The 16,659-nt window shown below is 36.4% G+C and overlaps 1 protein-coding gene across 1 annotated transcript; it reads left to right on the forward strand.

The window, feature by feature from the left end:
• Positions 1-377: 377 nt before the first annotated feature.
• LOC104154809 (trafficking protein particle complex subunit 12-like) lies at positions 378-16,445 on the forward strand. The gene is made up of 4 exons (XM_009704853.1): positions 378-1,590; positions 6,174-6,290; positions 15,309-15,422; positions 16,287-16,445. The coding sequence occupies exons 1-4, from the start codon at positions 379-381 to the stop codon at positions 16,443-16,445; spliced, it is 1,602 nt and encodes a 533-aa protein (XP_009703155.1). The 5' UTR covers position 378.
• The last annotated feature ends 214 nt before the right edge of the window (positions 16,446-16,659 follow it).

A 16,659-nucleotide genomic window follows, 5' to 3' on the forward strand; every position in this document is an offset into this window, starting at 1 on the left:
CGGCCGGCCCCGGGCTCCGCAGCTGCGCTGGTGACAGCCGCGAATCCAGCCTTTCCTTTTCTTAAATGGGGACCGAGCTAGTCTTTGCGAGCAGAAAAGCAAACATCCTTCTGTCTGTGTTTAGTAGGAGGCATTTGCTCTTCAGTCGCAGTATTTTTGCGACTTGCAAAAAGAATGAAGGGAGAACCTTTTCCAGAATTAATTTATTCTGTGGGTAGACGTTAAATGAAAGATGTCGAATAGTGACATTACTATATTTTTAAAGCAAGAATTTCAGTATTCATATGATAGTTAGGATTTTCAGGGTGGCACCTGAGCCGTACCTGAGTAATAAAACTAACACTTGTTTTGGCAGGCATTTTTCCCTCTTCAGCTACCATGGAAAATAATGAAAGTAATGCTAAGGATGCGAAGAGCACCTCTGATGAAGATGACAGCGGAGACATGGTTCAACAGAAAACTCAGGAAGAAATTCTCTTTCATGAGGAAACCATTGATCTTGGTGGAGATGAATTTGAGTCTGAAGGGAACGAAACTGTATCAGAAGATTCAAATAATTTTGTAGATAAACTGAATGAACAGATGATGGAGAGTGTAATTATTTCAGATTCTCCAAACAACAGTGAAGATGACACAGGTGAACTTGGTTGTCTTCAGGAGATTGTGGAACAAATGGAAGCTAAAGATAATCAAAAAACACAAGCAGAAGTGGATAAAGAAGAGTTTTTAAGTAATGAGAGTGAAACTGAACACGAAGAAACACCCAAAGACATTTCTGAGACTGGAACAGATGATCAGGCATCTTTAAAGGAAGAATCAATTCAGGAAGCAGTGAAGGAGGAACCAAAGTTGGGAAACAACATTCCTGTTGAGACAAAACCAAGTAACATTGATGAAAGCAAACCTGAGGACCAGATATCGTCACCCAGTGCTGGCAAACCGCCTTCTAAGGCTGAGCCTATTCCTGTGTGTACCATCTTCAGCCAAGCAAACAATGTTAATACCCAGCCACAGTTGTTCCTGCCTGATGGTTTTGAGCCTCAGATGGTAAAATCTCCCAGTTCTAGTAGTATAATTGAGACTCCAGTGAAGTCTAATCCACAGGTGGTTCAACCAAGTCCTAGTCTAAGCAAGTTCTTTGGCGATACTGTTAACGCTAATACTTTAGCTTCTGATTTTTTTGATTCATTTACCACATCCAATTTTATTTCTGTTAGTAATCCCAATGCAAGCTCTTCAGTTCCAGAACAAATGTCCCCTCTTTCTAATGGTGGAGACAGTTCTTGTACTTCATCTAACTCTACTTTTTCTGTGCGAAATGGGAGACCTGAAGCAGGTGGTCCTCTGTCATCTCTAGAAATAACTCAGTCCCCCAAGCCGTTCTCACAAATCCAAGCTGTTTTTGCTGGGAGTGATGACCCGTTTGCCACAGCCTTAAATATGAGTGAACTAGATAGAAGAAATGATGCTTGGCTTCCTAGTGAGGAAACCAGAAATGTTCTAATTTCAGTTGCCACACAACAATACAGCACTGTGTTTGTAGATAAAGAGAATCTCACCATGCCTGGATTAAAATTTGATAATATCCAGGTAAGAGTGTATTATTGTATCTTAGCATATGATTATATTTTAAAAATATTGTATAAGAGCTGTCCAGTAATCTGTATATCATAGTGCTTCATATTGTTGCTGATGGTGACCTGTGTGTATTATTGTAATCCTTAGGAAATTTAATGACGCTGCCTACTCGTAGATGAAGGGCCTAAAACCAGGTCTGATTTATTCGTAGTGAAATTTGTTGGGTACGTTGAAAACCAGTATTGACAGTTTCCATACAACCAAAACTGGTTGTATTTTTAAGTAGTTTGTTTCTGTTCCTCCTAGTTTGTAAGATAATGCTTGTGTTTGGAATACATACAGAAACAGTGTGCTGAACTACAAAGTCTGAAAGCAGCTTGCTTTGCTTGTGGAATTTGCTGTTGCAACCAAGTGGGAAATAACAATTTTTGCTGATGTTTGCAGTGCTCTCTAATGTTAACGCTGACTGAAATCACATCATTTGTATCTTCCCTAAGCAGTGGAAAGGTATAACCTGTAAGAAAGTTTGAGTGCTGAAGCAAGCTGCTGGAAAAGGGTAACCCCAAAACTAAAGGGAAAATTCCAGATGAGATCATGAAGGAAAAACATAGTAGTGGAAACTTATTTCTTTTTTTTTCTATCAGAGTTCCCAACTGGTGAGAAGGCATAATGCATTTTTTCAGAATTTGAGATATTTCGTTCAGATCTATTTGGTATTTCTCATGAAGCAATTTTATCCTGGCTACTCAGCCAAGGCTAACTATTGTAATGGAATTTTTTTCTTTAAATAGGTTAATCCTACTCTTTCATATCTATGTCTCTGGATAATAGAATTGTTTTCTAGAGAGATGGTGTTGAGAGTTTGGATACTTTAATCCTTAATTGTGGCAAAACAAAGATTATCAGTCAATAGTCAAATACAAGCAGAGAGCAGTCTGCAGTAACTTCCTAATCTGCACGAACTATCAGAAAAGTTTCTGGAATGAACCAGGTCCAGATTTGTAGCTGAATTATCTGACAAATCTTAGGTTTCTATCACAAGCAGCAAATGATAACAATTTTAGACCTATGCCATGCTGCTGCTACTTCTTGAGTTAGCTTTATCTTAAAACATTTGTTTATCACCGCAAAGCCCAATAATTAGCGTGAAAGAAAACACTGTAATAGGAAGCTACTCCTTCTCCACTCCTTCCAAAAAAAATGGAAGGGTCCTTCCCACCTTCCCCAAAAAATCCCTTAGACTTTGATGAGTAATTGAAGAGCGTGTAGTGTTTCTCTCCTGACCGCTAATGGGATGGACAGAAGGAATGATCCCTCCCACAGGCCCCAAGGGCGAGGGCCGCCTTATTGCAGGCCTCTTTTTCTACAGTAGTTCTCTCTCACCTTTCTCAGTCCAGTCAAGGATTAAAGGCTTGTTTGTACTGATGATTCCCTGAATCTGGGCACATGTATATATACAGATCTGCCATCCAGTGCATAATTGAAATGATGATGTTATGGCGATGTCCATGTGATGTATTTCTACAGTAAAACCTGATGTTAAATCATCAATGGAATTAAAGAGCACTCCTGCTGCTTTCTTCATTGGTTATAATTTATAAGAAGTCACACAGACATGTCGGAAAGGACAAATTTTGAAATGCTTTATGTTTATACAACTTTCCTCATTTCCAGTTACTGCTTTCAGAGGCCTGATTGCTTGCCTTGACTGACCTGACATCCCCTAGTTTGGTATCGTTCTGTATTCTTCTAGTACTGCAAACAGTGTATTTAACTGAAACTATAATTGCAGAGTACTTGGAATGTCAACTGAAACATTGTGGGAGGCATGTTTTCAATGTTAAATCAGCTTCCAACAATGGTCATTGAAGCTTTGGTATGAATAGTTTGCTAATGCTAAATGTTAATGCAAGATATCAAACCAGGCTGCATGCAGTTGACAAAGATGTGGGTTGAAAAGTGCATTTACAGTGAACTGTAAGTGTGCTTCAGGGAAGGACTGAAATTTTGTATGATGTGTATTGAAGAGCTTGGTAGTTTTTTTTTTTACCTACTCACGCAGAAAGTGTTCTTATTATGTTAAAAGTTAAGTGGATAAATCACACCAAGAGAAATAGTAAATGGTCTCGATTTCAACTGCATGCTGCTTTTTGCTGATCATTCAAGAAATGTTATTTTTTTAAACTATTTTGGATGGCATATGGTACAGATTATCTATCTGTACCTGTGTTCTCTTGAGCATGGGAACAAGTTGGAGTAGTGCTTTTTAGGCTCTTTCCGTTGTGTCTTCGTCAGTTGCTGTTTGCTGTCATTATGTCCTTCGATTCATTACATTCATTTGTAATGTTTCCTCCTCCAAAGTACTGTTGAGGGGATTAAAAATTCTTTTGTATTTGTGTCATTTTGCACACACTGTCTTTTCTTAATCCTTCAGGCTCTTCTGTCTGAAAGATGGAAGTCTTGTTTATTCATAGGATAAGTGACAGCATTAGAGGTAAAAATTTTCCATGTAGTCTAAGAGTGGTTGCAACCTCATTCCTCAAGAAACTAGACAGAAAACACACGCATATTTCCCATCACTGTCCATGGGGAAAGTGCAAACGTCTAATATCAATTATCTTTATCGTAGCTAAGATTTACTGTATTTTATGCAGCTCATCTTTCTTTAGGCAAAAGGCTTTGTGGCTTGCTTCCTGCTCTCTGTGCTAACAGCTTTCTACCTCAGTTCTTCAAGTGAATGTTTTCATGTTCCTTTAGTGGGATTTTTGCAAATAATTCCTTTATATGCTTACACTTTTTCATTTCTGCTTTACCATCTTAAATATTGTATGTTATTCTAGTTACCACATATATCTGAAAAGATACAATGGAATTAAAACAAATTGCAGAGAGAGGAAGGATGATGAGGGTTGCAGAGGATCTCTCTTATGAGTGGTAGCTAAAAGGAAGAGGACCTTCTGGCTTACAATGATCTAAAATCCATAAAAGAATTGAGGAAAATAGAGGATTATGTTTTACTGGGTTTTATGGCAAAGGAACTATTGAGTAATAAGCATAACAAAAGGAGTTACTGTTCCGCAGCCCATCTAACTGTTTTTAAGTTGTAGAATTCATTGCCCTGGGATGTACATTTGTTCAGAAAAATAGGCTGAAAAATGAGCAAGACAAATGTCATGGGACGTATGTCTATCAGTGGGTGTTTAAAACCGATAGGCAAATATGTCCCCTGGCACAGATGGACCATAAAGTTCTGGCTGCTTTAAGTTGAGAAAGACCAGTATGAACTTATCCTGTTTCTTGCACTGTTTCCGTGAACGTCTGCTATTCACCGACAGAAAGGCGAACCAGACAGATTTTTACTCTGTCTGAATGTGGGTTATAAATCACTTTCTGTTTAAAAACAAAAATACAAGTATACTGTTAATATATTACTGATAATTTTCCTTATTTTCAGACATTTGCTTTTCTAGATTAAAAACCCGTAAAAACATACGATTGGCAAAAATCTTACAGAAGTCATTTCTGTTACCTACTTTTGGCACGTGGTGACTTCTGATGCTGTAGGGGATTCCCTTTTATACAGTAATGTGTACAGTCCCAGAAAGACACCCCCGGCCCCCTGTCCTAGACTGTGTATGGGCAGACGTGGTACCTGAAGAGTGTGCAGACAGTAGTAGCATGGTTTTCAACATCTGCCAGTGTGTGGCCCGCAATTTTTCAGTAGGTGCTTGACGTTAAGCTTGTATTTCTTGATTACCTGCTGAAAATCTCTAGTACACAGAACCACAAGGATGTCAGCCAACAGACAGAAAGGCACAGAAATTGATAGTTGAATGAAGATTAGAAGGGGAAGTTGAGGCACAGAGGGTGCCATATACAGAGTTATTTCGTTTATTGCTAGCAAAGCTGGAAATAGAACCTGGATTTGAACACTTTTCCTCTTAGCTGCTCCATTTCGTAAAATGTAGAATTAATCTTGTCTAACTTTAGAAATCTGTTTCAAATGTCTGTCTCGACTGGTCTCAAATCTTCAAATTACTGAGCTCAGATAACCCAATTTCTCAGAGTGATTCCTGCAGTTAAATATTTTGAAATTAAGAATACTTGTTGACGAGTTGCTGTTTACTTACTTTTATGAACTCTCAAAGTTTATTTTCTGTGGATACTTGAGGCTAGCTGATCATGTGCACGTTTATCTTTGATCAGTAGATTGCACTTTTCAACATTAACATCCATTGTGAAAACCTGTAAAACTTAACTGTGTTTTGTAAGATCTTGGAGGAGTATTTTGTAAGATCTTTGAAGGATAATAATATAAGAAACAAATAAGCCTGAATGTTTCTATGCTAACTGAAACTTACACACTGAAAAAAAGAATATAGCAAATAATATGGAGTAAATCTAGAAGTTTTCATTAAAACACTGTAAATATATATGCATTTATATTCACTTCACACAAAAAGTACTGGAAAATAAGCATTTCTCAAGGGGAAAGAACTGTGTTGCTCAGCTTTAATTGAACGTCCTATTTTGCTAAAATAATGTTTAAAAGTGTCTTGTTATGTTTCTTCTTTTTCTGTTCCATGAACACCAAGGGAGATGCAGTAAAAGACTTAATGCTTCGCTTCTTGGGGGAGCAAGCGGCAGTGAAAAGACAAGTTTTAAACGCCAACTCTGTAGAACAGTCATTTGTAGGCTTGAAACAGCTAATTGTAAGTAACAATCTTCATAATTCAATATACATTAAATGCCACGCTTCCCTCAAGATAATTGGGAGGTACTGACTGAGGAGAAACTAAAAAAAAAAAAAAAAACAATCTACATAGCAGTCTATTCATGATCCTGCAAAAGTACTAGCTGAAGTACGGTAGTTTTTAGTGGGAATGACACTAGGGTTTAAATATTTGGTTTTAAACGAGGTAGTAAACTTTTTTTTATATGCAAGAGTTAGAAAAAAGGTAATTTTAAGTTACTGTGGATTTTATCAGCTGTTAATTTTTATGTAATGTAAAAGGTTGCAACAAAAGGTAAGACTTACCAGTTGCTGTAAGTGGTAAGCAAAGCTGTTGTGATAATTTCAACTGCTTTAATTTTTTATTTCAGTGCAGGAAAACTAAACTAAATTGCTTCCAAATGAAAGCTTAAGCTTCTCTAAGTTAAAATCCTTTCCTTAATGTAAATATTTTGGAATTGGAAGTAGTTGCACGTAGCAACCTTGTGAATCTTACCTTCTTCTTTCAACCATTATATTCCTATATGAAACTCATTACTATTGCATGACTGAGCCTTACTTAATCTGTTGAAATGTCAAAATATTTTAGGCTTATTTTATTTTTGAAACAATGGACGAAAAATGACTGAGGAAAAGCAGTGAGGAATAAGTGTTAGAACAGTCTATATTTGATATTTAACATCTCTTAATGTAATTGTGTTACATTACATGTAAAGCTCCGAAAGAGACTTTTTTGTCATATTAAGAAAACTCGAGGTTGTCTCTGCAAGCATTGTTAAAGAAATTGAGGGATAATTTTGGAAACTAAACCTGAAAAAGCAGATTGTGATCTCCATCCTGGACATAGATATTTTCTATTCGTCTCAATGTTTTGCTTAACTTGAGAGTTAGGAGGAGGGGAAAAAAAATCTTACTAAGAAATCTTGTCCCCATCAGTGTGTAAGTAGGAAGAGCTCTTTTCTGCACTTCCTTTCCCTCTTCCAGAAGAGAAGTTTTGATGTATGGGAAATATTCTTCTATGTGACCTGGTAGTTGTGTCCATGCAAAACGTTATTCTATGCTGCAGACCATCTTGTACCTTAAATACAGTGCTGCCACTGATAATGTTTTAGCTTTGAGTGTGCTCATAAGCTCCAGAAGAGCAGTGTTAATGCTTTTAGGATCAAAGCAGAGAAGACAGGAGGTGATCTGCTGCTGTCAGATTTTTTTGCTAACTGTAGTAGATTTTTTTTAAAACTTGTCTTATTAGAAGGGGGTTTTTGATAAAATTGCAGCCATTCAGCTAGAAGTCAGGATATTTTCCAGTTTTCAAGGCTTCCAATCATTAGCTGTTGGTTGTTCTTGAGTATGCAATACCACTATTTCTCAATTTTGTTTGCAGAACTGTGTTTCTTTTTATGATAAGAATTAGTTGTGGGGTTTTTTTTCTTTGCAAACGTTGCTGTTTTTTCTGAAATTCTTAATGTGGAAAATTTATTTCTGATTGGCCACAGTCTTAAAGGTAAAAGGTATTTCAGACTTAGAAGTGTTAAAATTGCATGCTAGATGATATTAATTAAAAAAAAATATGCTTTTTGCATACACAGTAGGCCAGAATGACATGTAATAAATGCTGTATTACCAACCACCGATTTTACTTACTTTATGAGTGGATTCCTGACCAAATATGTTCAGTGAATGTATCTTTCCATGCAAAGGACCACTTGCAGGAAATATTTTTGTAAACATCTGGATGAAAACTGGTGAATGTTGGGAATATTGCTGTGCAGTTTCCATAAAGTTAGGATTTTTTTTTTCCTTAGCTGTTTGTTTGATATCTATGTGAACTACACATGAACATGAGAATTAATGAGATAATTTCAGTCACCCACTTCAATCTCTTGCAGCAATGGACAGCAACTTAAAAAGAGTCTATTTCAAAGGAGTCCACAGTACAGAAGAGAAACGCATAGAATTAGCATAGACTTCAGCTTCAGACTGGTACCTGTTATTCAGGTGTTTACATGTGAGCTGATGTCTGAACTCTTAAGTCAAAAGAGATCTAATCAGTACAGTTACTGATCACATCTAAATTTAGATGTGTAAATCTGGGATTCCATCTGAAAGTCTCAAGAACTGTCACATTGCTGTAGGAAGACACCAGTGGCATCTGAAACCAAAAGTGAATGTTAAGTCCTGTTACGAAGAAATTTGTTAGGTTAAAATTCTCAGATGATTGTGGGTGAACTCCTTCTTATGGGAAGGAAAGGAAAAAAAAAGCAAAAACCAAAAGCAGTATTCCAAGCCTGTCTGCTCCAGAGGAAGGTGCTTCATTTGTATCTGGTTACTGTTTTAATCCTGTGTGGATGGGAAAAGCATGCATTATGGCTCATCAGTATCGCAAATCTTTGTACCACAGGTCTTCAGCTGCAACTTTGGAGCTCCTCTATTCTACCATACAGTTCCTTCTGTTAGCTTATTTGGCTGTTTTAACCAATACAGATACATTGTTGCTACTTTCAAAGGCTTTTCGAGAACTTCGTTCTTTTGATGGTTAATCAAAGAAATTCTAATCAATCCTCTCTCAAAATCTTTTTTCTAATCAAAGATAAAGTTGTTTACAACAATTTAAGTGTTTTGATCTCATGTTGCTTTTTAAGTCATTTTCTCTTCTCAATATTTGCTTCCTCTCTCCTGCTGCTGTGTATGGGTAGACAGCAGTGACATTTCCACTTCTTAGATTTTCCTTTTAAAGGCAAAAATAACTCTTCTCTAGTCATCTAATCATAGATGTCTTCATAATCATCCTAGGAGCTCTTCTCAGAATCTCTTCCAATTGAAGCTAACATCTTTTTTCTTATCACTGTCCAGAACTCAACACATCAAATTGTAAGTTATGTGACTTTCCATGTTAATGATTGTGTTTTACCTTCTTTATGATTCCAATATTGTAAATCATCTGATCCCTGTTAAGTGATGTGGTCCTTATATATATTGACAATACTTCCTAGATTACATTTAAAAATGCAGATATCAGCCCTGTTCACTAGGATCACAAAAGAATATCTTAAATTGGATTGATTCCAGTGTACATCTTTGAGTAGTAACTTCTCACTTTCCTTATAAAAGTTCCAGTAAAAAACAGTTACTTGTACAAGTTAAAAAACAATTCTGTGGTTAAAGTGAAGTTAGTGCTTGCAGCAAAGAATGCTGGAGACTGAAGTCCTTTTGGAGGGGATCATAGTGCAAACAGTCACAAAAGTTTCCTCAAGTACAATTAGTTGTCAGAAAACAAATGTTATCAAGAAGGTGGAAAGCTGAACTTCCAAAGGTGAGATGAGACCTTCTGATGAGATTGGCAACAGCAGCATCATTTCTAAGACAAATAGTTGTTCATGAGGAACTGAACTCAGGTTGTTAAACTCAGCTAATAAAATTGTTCAGCATGAATTTGGTCTCTGGTTGATTCGAGTGAGATTTGTACCAGTAACCCAAAGATGGATAGTTGGTTTGTGGAAAAACTGTACTTTCACATTTTAAGTTTCTTCTATGGAATGAGCAACAGTGAATTGGAAATGCTTTACTGGTAGAGTAATGGTGCGGAGGTTGTGCAGTTGAACTAGTTTTACAACTTTGAGGCTTTTAAGAGATACAGGGGTGCTGGGGCGGTCTGGCAAAGTAATTCTGTAAATCTGTGTGCTTATCATTGTAAATAGAGTTATACATCTGTAGAGGTTAAGTGTTTCTGTTTTTCAACTGAAAACAGAAAATCTGAGTTTACAGTTTCTGAAAAGTTTTATTAATCTGATACAGGAACATGCATTTACCTCTAGAGCAAATAAAGGTAGGCAAGAGCTTGTCTTCACAGCATTGCTTTGTTTTATAGCAGCAAATAAAAATTATACATACAAGGTGCAAGCTCCAATTATGTTAGTTCCTGTTACTTCGTATTTTAGATTAATGGTTTACCCTCATTTGAACAAATAACGCAGTATTTCTTACTAGAGACCTTTCTGATATTTTGAGTAAGGTGTTTGCAGCCATAGGAAAATTATGTCTTTGGTAGTTGTCAAACCTAAAAAAAACCTACTGTATCTTGCCACTATAAATATGCAATGTTTGCTCTAAGTATGTAATAATTTCTTCAAGCTACTAGACCAGGAAAGGGTTACTGACTACATTTTCTTAACTGATGTGATAGTGCTCTACCAATGTAATTTACAGGGGAGAAGAATGTCATAGCTAGTGGAGGAGGACATTTTAATCACTTTAATGGTGTTACATGTAGAGTTAATGACTCCCTTTGAGTCTATTTAAAAAAAAATCATATACTGTTACTTTTGCACGTGATTAATATTGTGCTCTTACATATGTTTTCAAATGTAACAAACTTGGATATAGTGGTATGGCATACATATTCACTTTAATAAGTTAGAAATTATCCTTAGAAATATGGAGGGCGGGATGTCCTTTCTTTCTAAATCAGTGGGCAATTTCCAACATTTTTGTATCTGATTTGAGAGAAGATGGGAGACACAAGTAGCAGAAGCAGTAACTGAGAGCTTGTGGGAGGGGTTGCAATCCTACACTAAAAAGCATCAATTAATTGGATAAAATTTCAGTGGCGTACCTCTGAGTCAAAATTGTTTTCCTGAGAGACTGAATAATGTTATAAATTGTCTTCGTGTATCAGGTCAGTTCCCTTTTCATTAAATACATTTTCTGTAGATGTCCAGTCCACTGCTTGACAGAAGAATGCCACCTGGGTATTTGCCGTATTTGTTGAATCATCTGAGCTTCACTGCTTTCATTCAGGAAAACAATGTACAGTATTGTATACAAAGGAGAAATATGAACACTTCTGCAACCATATGTCTAAAATCTTTGTTCAACTGTGATTTAAAAAATCAAGCAAAATTGACCTGCATGAGGAGACTTCCAAGGAACAGTTATGTATACATGAGAGTGGTATTCAGCTGCTCAGTAGGGGTTTTTTCAGTCCAAATCAGTTAATATCTTCATAATAGAATCTGTCTTTCAGATATAGTGAAAACTCTGATAATTACAGTTCTTATGACAGTTTATTAGAAAAGGAGGAAATGTGAAAAATGTTTTTCCAGACAGAATACAGTTTTGGCTTGTATTGGGTCATTTTATTCAAATGGAGCTTTTCTTCATTTCTGTATCTAAAAATTAAAACATCTTCAGTGCTGTTCTTGTATTTGAACTAATAACATTCTGGTTTAGTCACTGGGATTCTTTTCTACCCTACATCTCATTCCTTCCTCCCTCTTTGTAGAAAATATGCTTATTGAAGACACTGGGATGTACAGAATACCTCAGTTACTTTTAACTTAGACCAAATCGACGAGAAGCATTATGAGATCTTTAGATGTGGATTTATCAGAATTTATAACTCATACTGTTGACTCCATTTCACATAGTTTTTAGGCTGTTTTCCTTTTATTGCTTTTATAGAAGGAGATCATGGTATCTTTATTCAGGTTCTTATTTTGAAAATAGTGGAATGTAAGTCAGTAAAATGAGGAGTTGGGAGTTGATCACCTTATACTGTAATTTGCATCTGTTAAAGCTGCAGATACAGTGTTTGATTAGGTTGGCGATGCGAACAAAAGAAGCACTAAGATAATAAACATAGTGTATTTGTTCCAGAAAAGATATGTCAGATTTGTGTGCACGGTAAGCTCTCTCATTGAAGAGAGGAGGAAAAGGGAGGGGAAAAAAAAAAAAAAAGGGTGGGCAGGAGGGGCTCTGTAACACACAAGTCTTATTGCCTCAAGCTACATAAAACTTTTAGTTCCTACCTCTACAGGGTAACAGCCTGTCAAAATCCTGGCACTACTGTCTACTTTTTTGATTTAAACCTAGAGCAATTGTATTCAAATCTCAGACAACTTGAGAAGTTCAATGAAAAGATAAAAAATTCTTGGGCTAGTTCTGTCTTTCTTAAAGAAAAGTATAAATCCTTTTTATTTGAAACCTGTTTTCCTATGCAGTTTCCCTGTCTGTATGTAAACCTCCCCCAGGACCTCTTCTGATTTTGCGAAGAACAGAGAAGTTCTGCAGGGAATAAAGCAGTCACATTGTCTGTTGGGTGGCTAATCTGCTTGTCTTAGCTTTGGTGTGTGTACAGCAAGCAGTAGGTGATGGTATATGGACCAAAGAAATCCCTCACAAGTTAAACATCTGGACTAGTAGTGTGTAAAAAGCATAGAAATCATACAGTCTGGTGGCTTTCACTAAAAGAACAACAGCTCCATACTTTTTGTGGAAAAAAAAAAATTTGTTAATGTTGTCTGTGGAGAAAGTTCTCTTCTGCCAGGCTGGTGCTGTGTTAATGAACTACTTGGCAATAATACTTGGTTGACAGTATTTTCTCTAGGAGAAAATAATGTTTTCACACAATTGCTGCTGGATGACCATGTCTTGATCATCACAGAATAATTATTTTATTCTTTGAGAGTATTCTTCAGTATTTTTGATGCTGTATCTGAAGCTGTAATATCCATCTTTGCTTCAAGCCTCTACTTAGGATTTACTGGCAAAATTAATCCCTGTTACTTTCAGGAACAAGGGACCTGGGTGGTTAGGACTGTGTGGCTGTAGACCACAGGAATTGTGAAAGTGACTGACCTGCAAGGTTTTGAGGGGTGTTTGGAATAACTGCATAAAGATTTCTGGTAGACTGGCAACTGTGAGTCTGGTACAATTTGCCAGAGACAATGTGTCCTGCTAATTTCAAATTAAGTTACACTGGCAGCAGCCTTTTATTAAGCTTCCACAGAGAATTACGCTCCATGACCAGCAAGCAGCTCTAATTTTGAAATTGTGATGAATGTTATATTTTCCAGCAAAGACTGTTTGTATGATGGTTGTCAGACTTACTTCTCCTGGCTGTCTTGTTCTTTAAAGAAAAAGTATTTTTTGTCCGTGCCTGAAATAGAATTTTAAAAAATGTAGCACTTAAGTTTGTCAGAAATGTTCCATGATTATTTTTGGATCCTAACTCGGGAAGAAAAGTTGAGCAGTTTTTTACTGTGTCCACTTCTGTTCTAAGGATAATAAGAAATTAATTTGTCTCTGCAGAAGAGGAATAAATTTCTGCTTTCTATGTTGATAGAGATGTATGTTAAAAGATGGTATAAATGCATTATCAGTTTCTGCTCTTCCATAAGAGTGTAGACATCTCAGAAGTTGCTGTGCTGCTGCGTGGTCTTGCTGTCAGCTGACTTCTGCATTTCTAGTGAATCTCAAATTTTTATCTGGGATTTGACAATGCAGGGGAGAGAGCTGAGCTGGTCAGTGCATGGTGATGTCTGTAGTGGCCCTTTGAACTATATGGCTGCCAAATGGGGGCCAGAGAGTACGAAAACTCTTCAGCTGTTGCCACTAGTTTTTTTATGTAACTGTTTGCTATATTGACATGTTTTCTAAACTTTGGAGAGAATTTAATAAAATACCAATTCAAGGTCAGTACTGGAACTTTGCAAGCACCAATATGAGTATATTCTATTCCTTTGCATTTCGTCAGACAACGTGACAGTTTTGGCTGGGCTAGAGTTAATTTCCTTCCTGGTAGCTGGTACAGTTCTGAGTTTTGGATTTAGGATGAGAATGATGTTGATAACAGAGGGATGTTTTAGTTGTTGATGAGCAGTGCTTATGCTAAGCCAAGGCCTTTTCAGGTTCTCACCCTACCCTACCAACGAGGAGACTGGGGGGGCACAAGGAGTTGGGAGGGGACACAGCCGGGACAGCTGACCCCGGTGACCCAAGGGATATCCCACACCGTATGATGTCATGCTGAACAACAAAACTGGGGGCAGTTGTCTGGGGGATGGCAGCGCACTGCTCAGGGACTGGCTGAGCATCAGGCACGGAGTGGAGAGCAATTGCGTTGTGCATTACTTGTTTTATATATTCTTTTATCATTATTATTATTATTTTCCCTTCCTTTTCTGTCCTATTAAACTGTCTTTATCTCAATCCACAAGTTTTACCTTTTTTCCAGTTCTCTTCTCCATCCCACTGTGGGGGGGTGAGCAAACGGTTGTGTGGTGTTTAGCTGCCTGCTGGCCTAAACCACAACAAAGTATTTAAGACGCTATTTGAAAAAAGATTATTTTCAGGAACAAGATGTATTTGTTTTATAATGACCTACTGGATATATGTCTCTTGAAAAACTCTTATGGATGATGGAAAAACATGATAGCGTAAAACCTGTGAAGCATTAGTCTCTGTTTGAAGTTTTTGGTACTGTTAGCTATTCACATGGCAGCATTAGCATATAAAAGGCAGAAACTTTGATAGGGTGACAGTGTGACAAGGCAGTTTGACTTGTCTGACTAGGAATTATTTTGTTTTATGAATAAAAAAAATATTTTAGAATATTTTGAAGTTAGCCATGCAATGGAAATTCAGATGTTTACATTTTATAGGTGAAACAGTTGTTATTGTTCTGAATTTATCATTTTATGCATAGTATTGTTTCTTGTCCTTTGTTCTTAATTGACAAGAATTCTGTGTTCTGGGCGATGTTAGGGAAGTGTATTTTCATTAAATGAACTGCACTAGGGGTTATAATCTGAAATACTGAAGTCAATGAGGTACAAATAGGCGTTAAATGCTTTATAACAGTAGAGTAACATTATTGAAATGTGGCTGGCGATTTTTTTCTCCTTTTGAGGAGAAAACAAAACTGTGACTATTATAGTATATTCAGGTATATTAGCAAACATGATACAGCTTTAAGTTTAGAATCCCATATGGTGTTGTATAGTCTTTTGTTTTACTGATCTGATAATTCTAATACTTGATTTCACTTTTTGCCTAATTAGATGTACAGCTTTGACAAATAACATTCGGCTTCTCACCTGCCAGTTCTCCTGACCTTGTCATTATTGCTGATGAAGCAGCATATAGCTGCTTCAGGCAAAATAAGCAGTTGTGTGTTTTAGGGACTTTATGATTTTGCTACTTACTGTTTTCTTCTTCCCAGAGCAGTAAAAACTGGAGGGCAGCAGTTGACTTGTGTGGGCGGCTTCTAACTGCACATGGTCAAGGCTATAAAAAAAGTGGACTACCTACTAACCATACAACAGATTCTTTACAGGTATGTTTAAAGATACTCTGTTGTCACTTTTTTCCAATAATATTCACAGTGGCTTTTTTTTAACATGATCAAACTTCCTTTCCTAATTGTTACTTAAAACCTGAGCTTATTAAAGCTTGTAGCAAGTCACTTTTTCTGTTTGTTGATGTAAAATAGGGCTTCATTTAAAACAAAGTATTTTTTTTCAGTAAAATTCTATCTTGATTGGATGGTTTTTCAAGGAAATCACACTAGTAAAAAGGAGTATGTTTTGCTATCTTGGAAGACTCACTGTAGCTAAAGTTCATGGACACTAGATTGTGGACTTTGTAGTAAGACTTCAAATGTGAGAAGTATGTTTCATGGGGATAAGAAAATAAGAACCCAAAGTGATAAACGTTCATTAAACCTTACAAGTGTTTAACTGAACAAAATGTGACCACATGACAATGCATGGTTCTGGCCCTTGTAACTATAAAACTCATGGGATTTCACCAAAATCATAACAGATTTTAAGAATTGCATAAACTTGGAAAAACAATTAAAAATCAGATTGGTAATTCTTACATGCTAACTCAGTTTAAAGAGAGATGTTCTAATTTTGAAGCAGACTAATTCTTAAACTTTGTTTGCAAAATCTCAATAACTTTACAAACAATTAAAACATCAGTCCTCTGTGTTTTGTTTTAATGATCTTGTGAAAACTATTCAGTGAAAGAGCATGTAAATACAAATCCTGATTCTTATCGGTAAGTGACATAGAAACTCTTTACTCAACTTTAACAGAAAAACTTAGAAAGTTGAAATTGTATTTGGATGTGGCTGGTGACTGAAGCTAATAACAGATCTTGTCTTTTCCTTTTTTTTATATGTATTAATTTTTAGCTGTGGTTTGTGAGACTAGCACTGCTGGTAAAACTGAATCTATTCCAAAATGCAGAAATGGAATTCGAACCATTTGGAAATTTAGACCAGCCTGATCTTTATTATGAATATTACCCTCATGTGTACCCTGGACGAAAAGGTAAGATACTTGATTTATAAAACGCTTTTTATTTTTGCCATTTTACCAGTCATTATAAAATAATGGATTCAGGTTTTTTTAATTCTAAAACATTGGTGAACTTGGGATTTCTTTTTTTCCCCCCAGAAGAACCTGATTAACTGCTATGTTAAAGTATTGTTTGTGTTATGGAGGTAGCAATAAGGGGTAAAACTATTCCATCACAATATAGGTAGGCAATGTGTTTCATGATGG

The sequence above is a fragment of the Cariama cristata genome, unplaced genomic scaffold, assembly GCF_000690535.1.
Source record: "Cariama cristata isolate BGI_N322 unplaced genomic scaffold, ASM69053v1 scaffold17667, whole genome shotgun sequence".
In the NCBI taxonomy this organism is placed as follows: domain Eukaryota; kingdom Metazoa; phylum Chordata; class Aves; order Cariamiformes; family Cariamidae; genus Cariama; species Cariama cristata.

Coding starts and splice junctions, on each gene's coding strand:
- LOC104154809 (XM_009704853.1), top strand. CDS start 379: ATGGAAAATAATGAAAGTAATGCTAAGGATGCGAAGAGCACCTCTGAT. Junction 6,291..15,308: donor TAGGCTTGAAACAGCTAATT/GTAAGTAACAAT, acceptor TCTTCTTCCCAG/AGCAGTAAAAACTGGAGGGC. Junction 15,423..16,286: donor ATACAACAGATTCTTTACAG/GTATGTTTAAAG, acceptor ATTAATTTTTAG/CTGTGGTTTGTGAGACTAGC.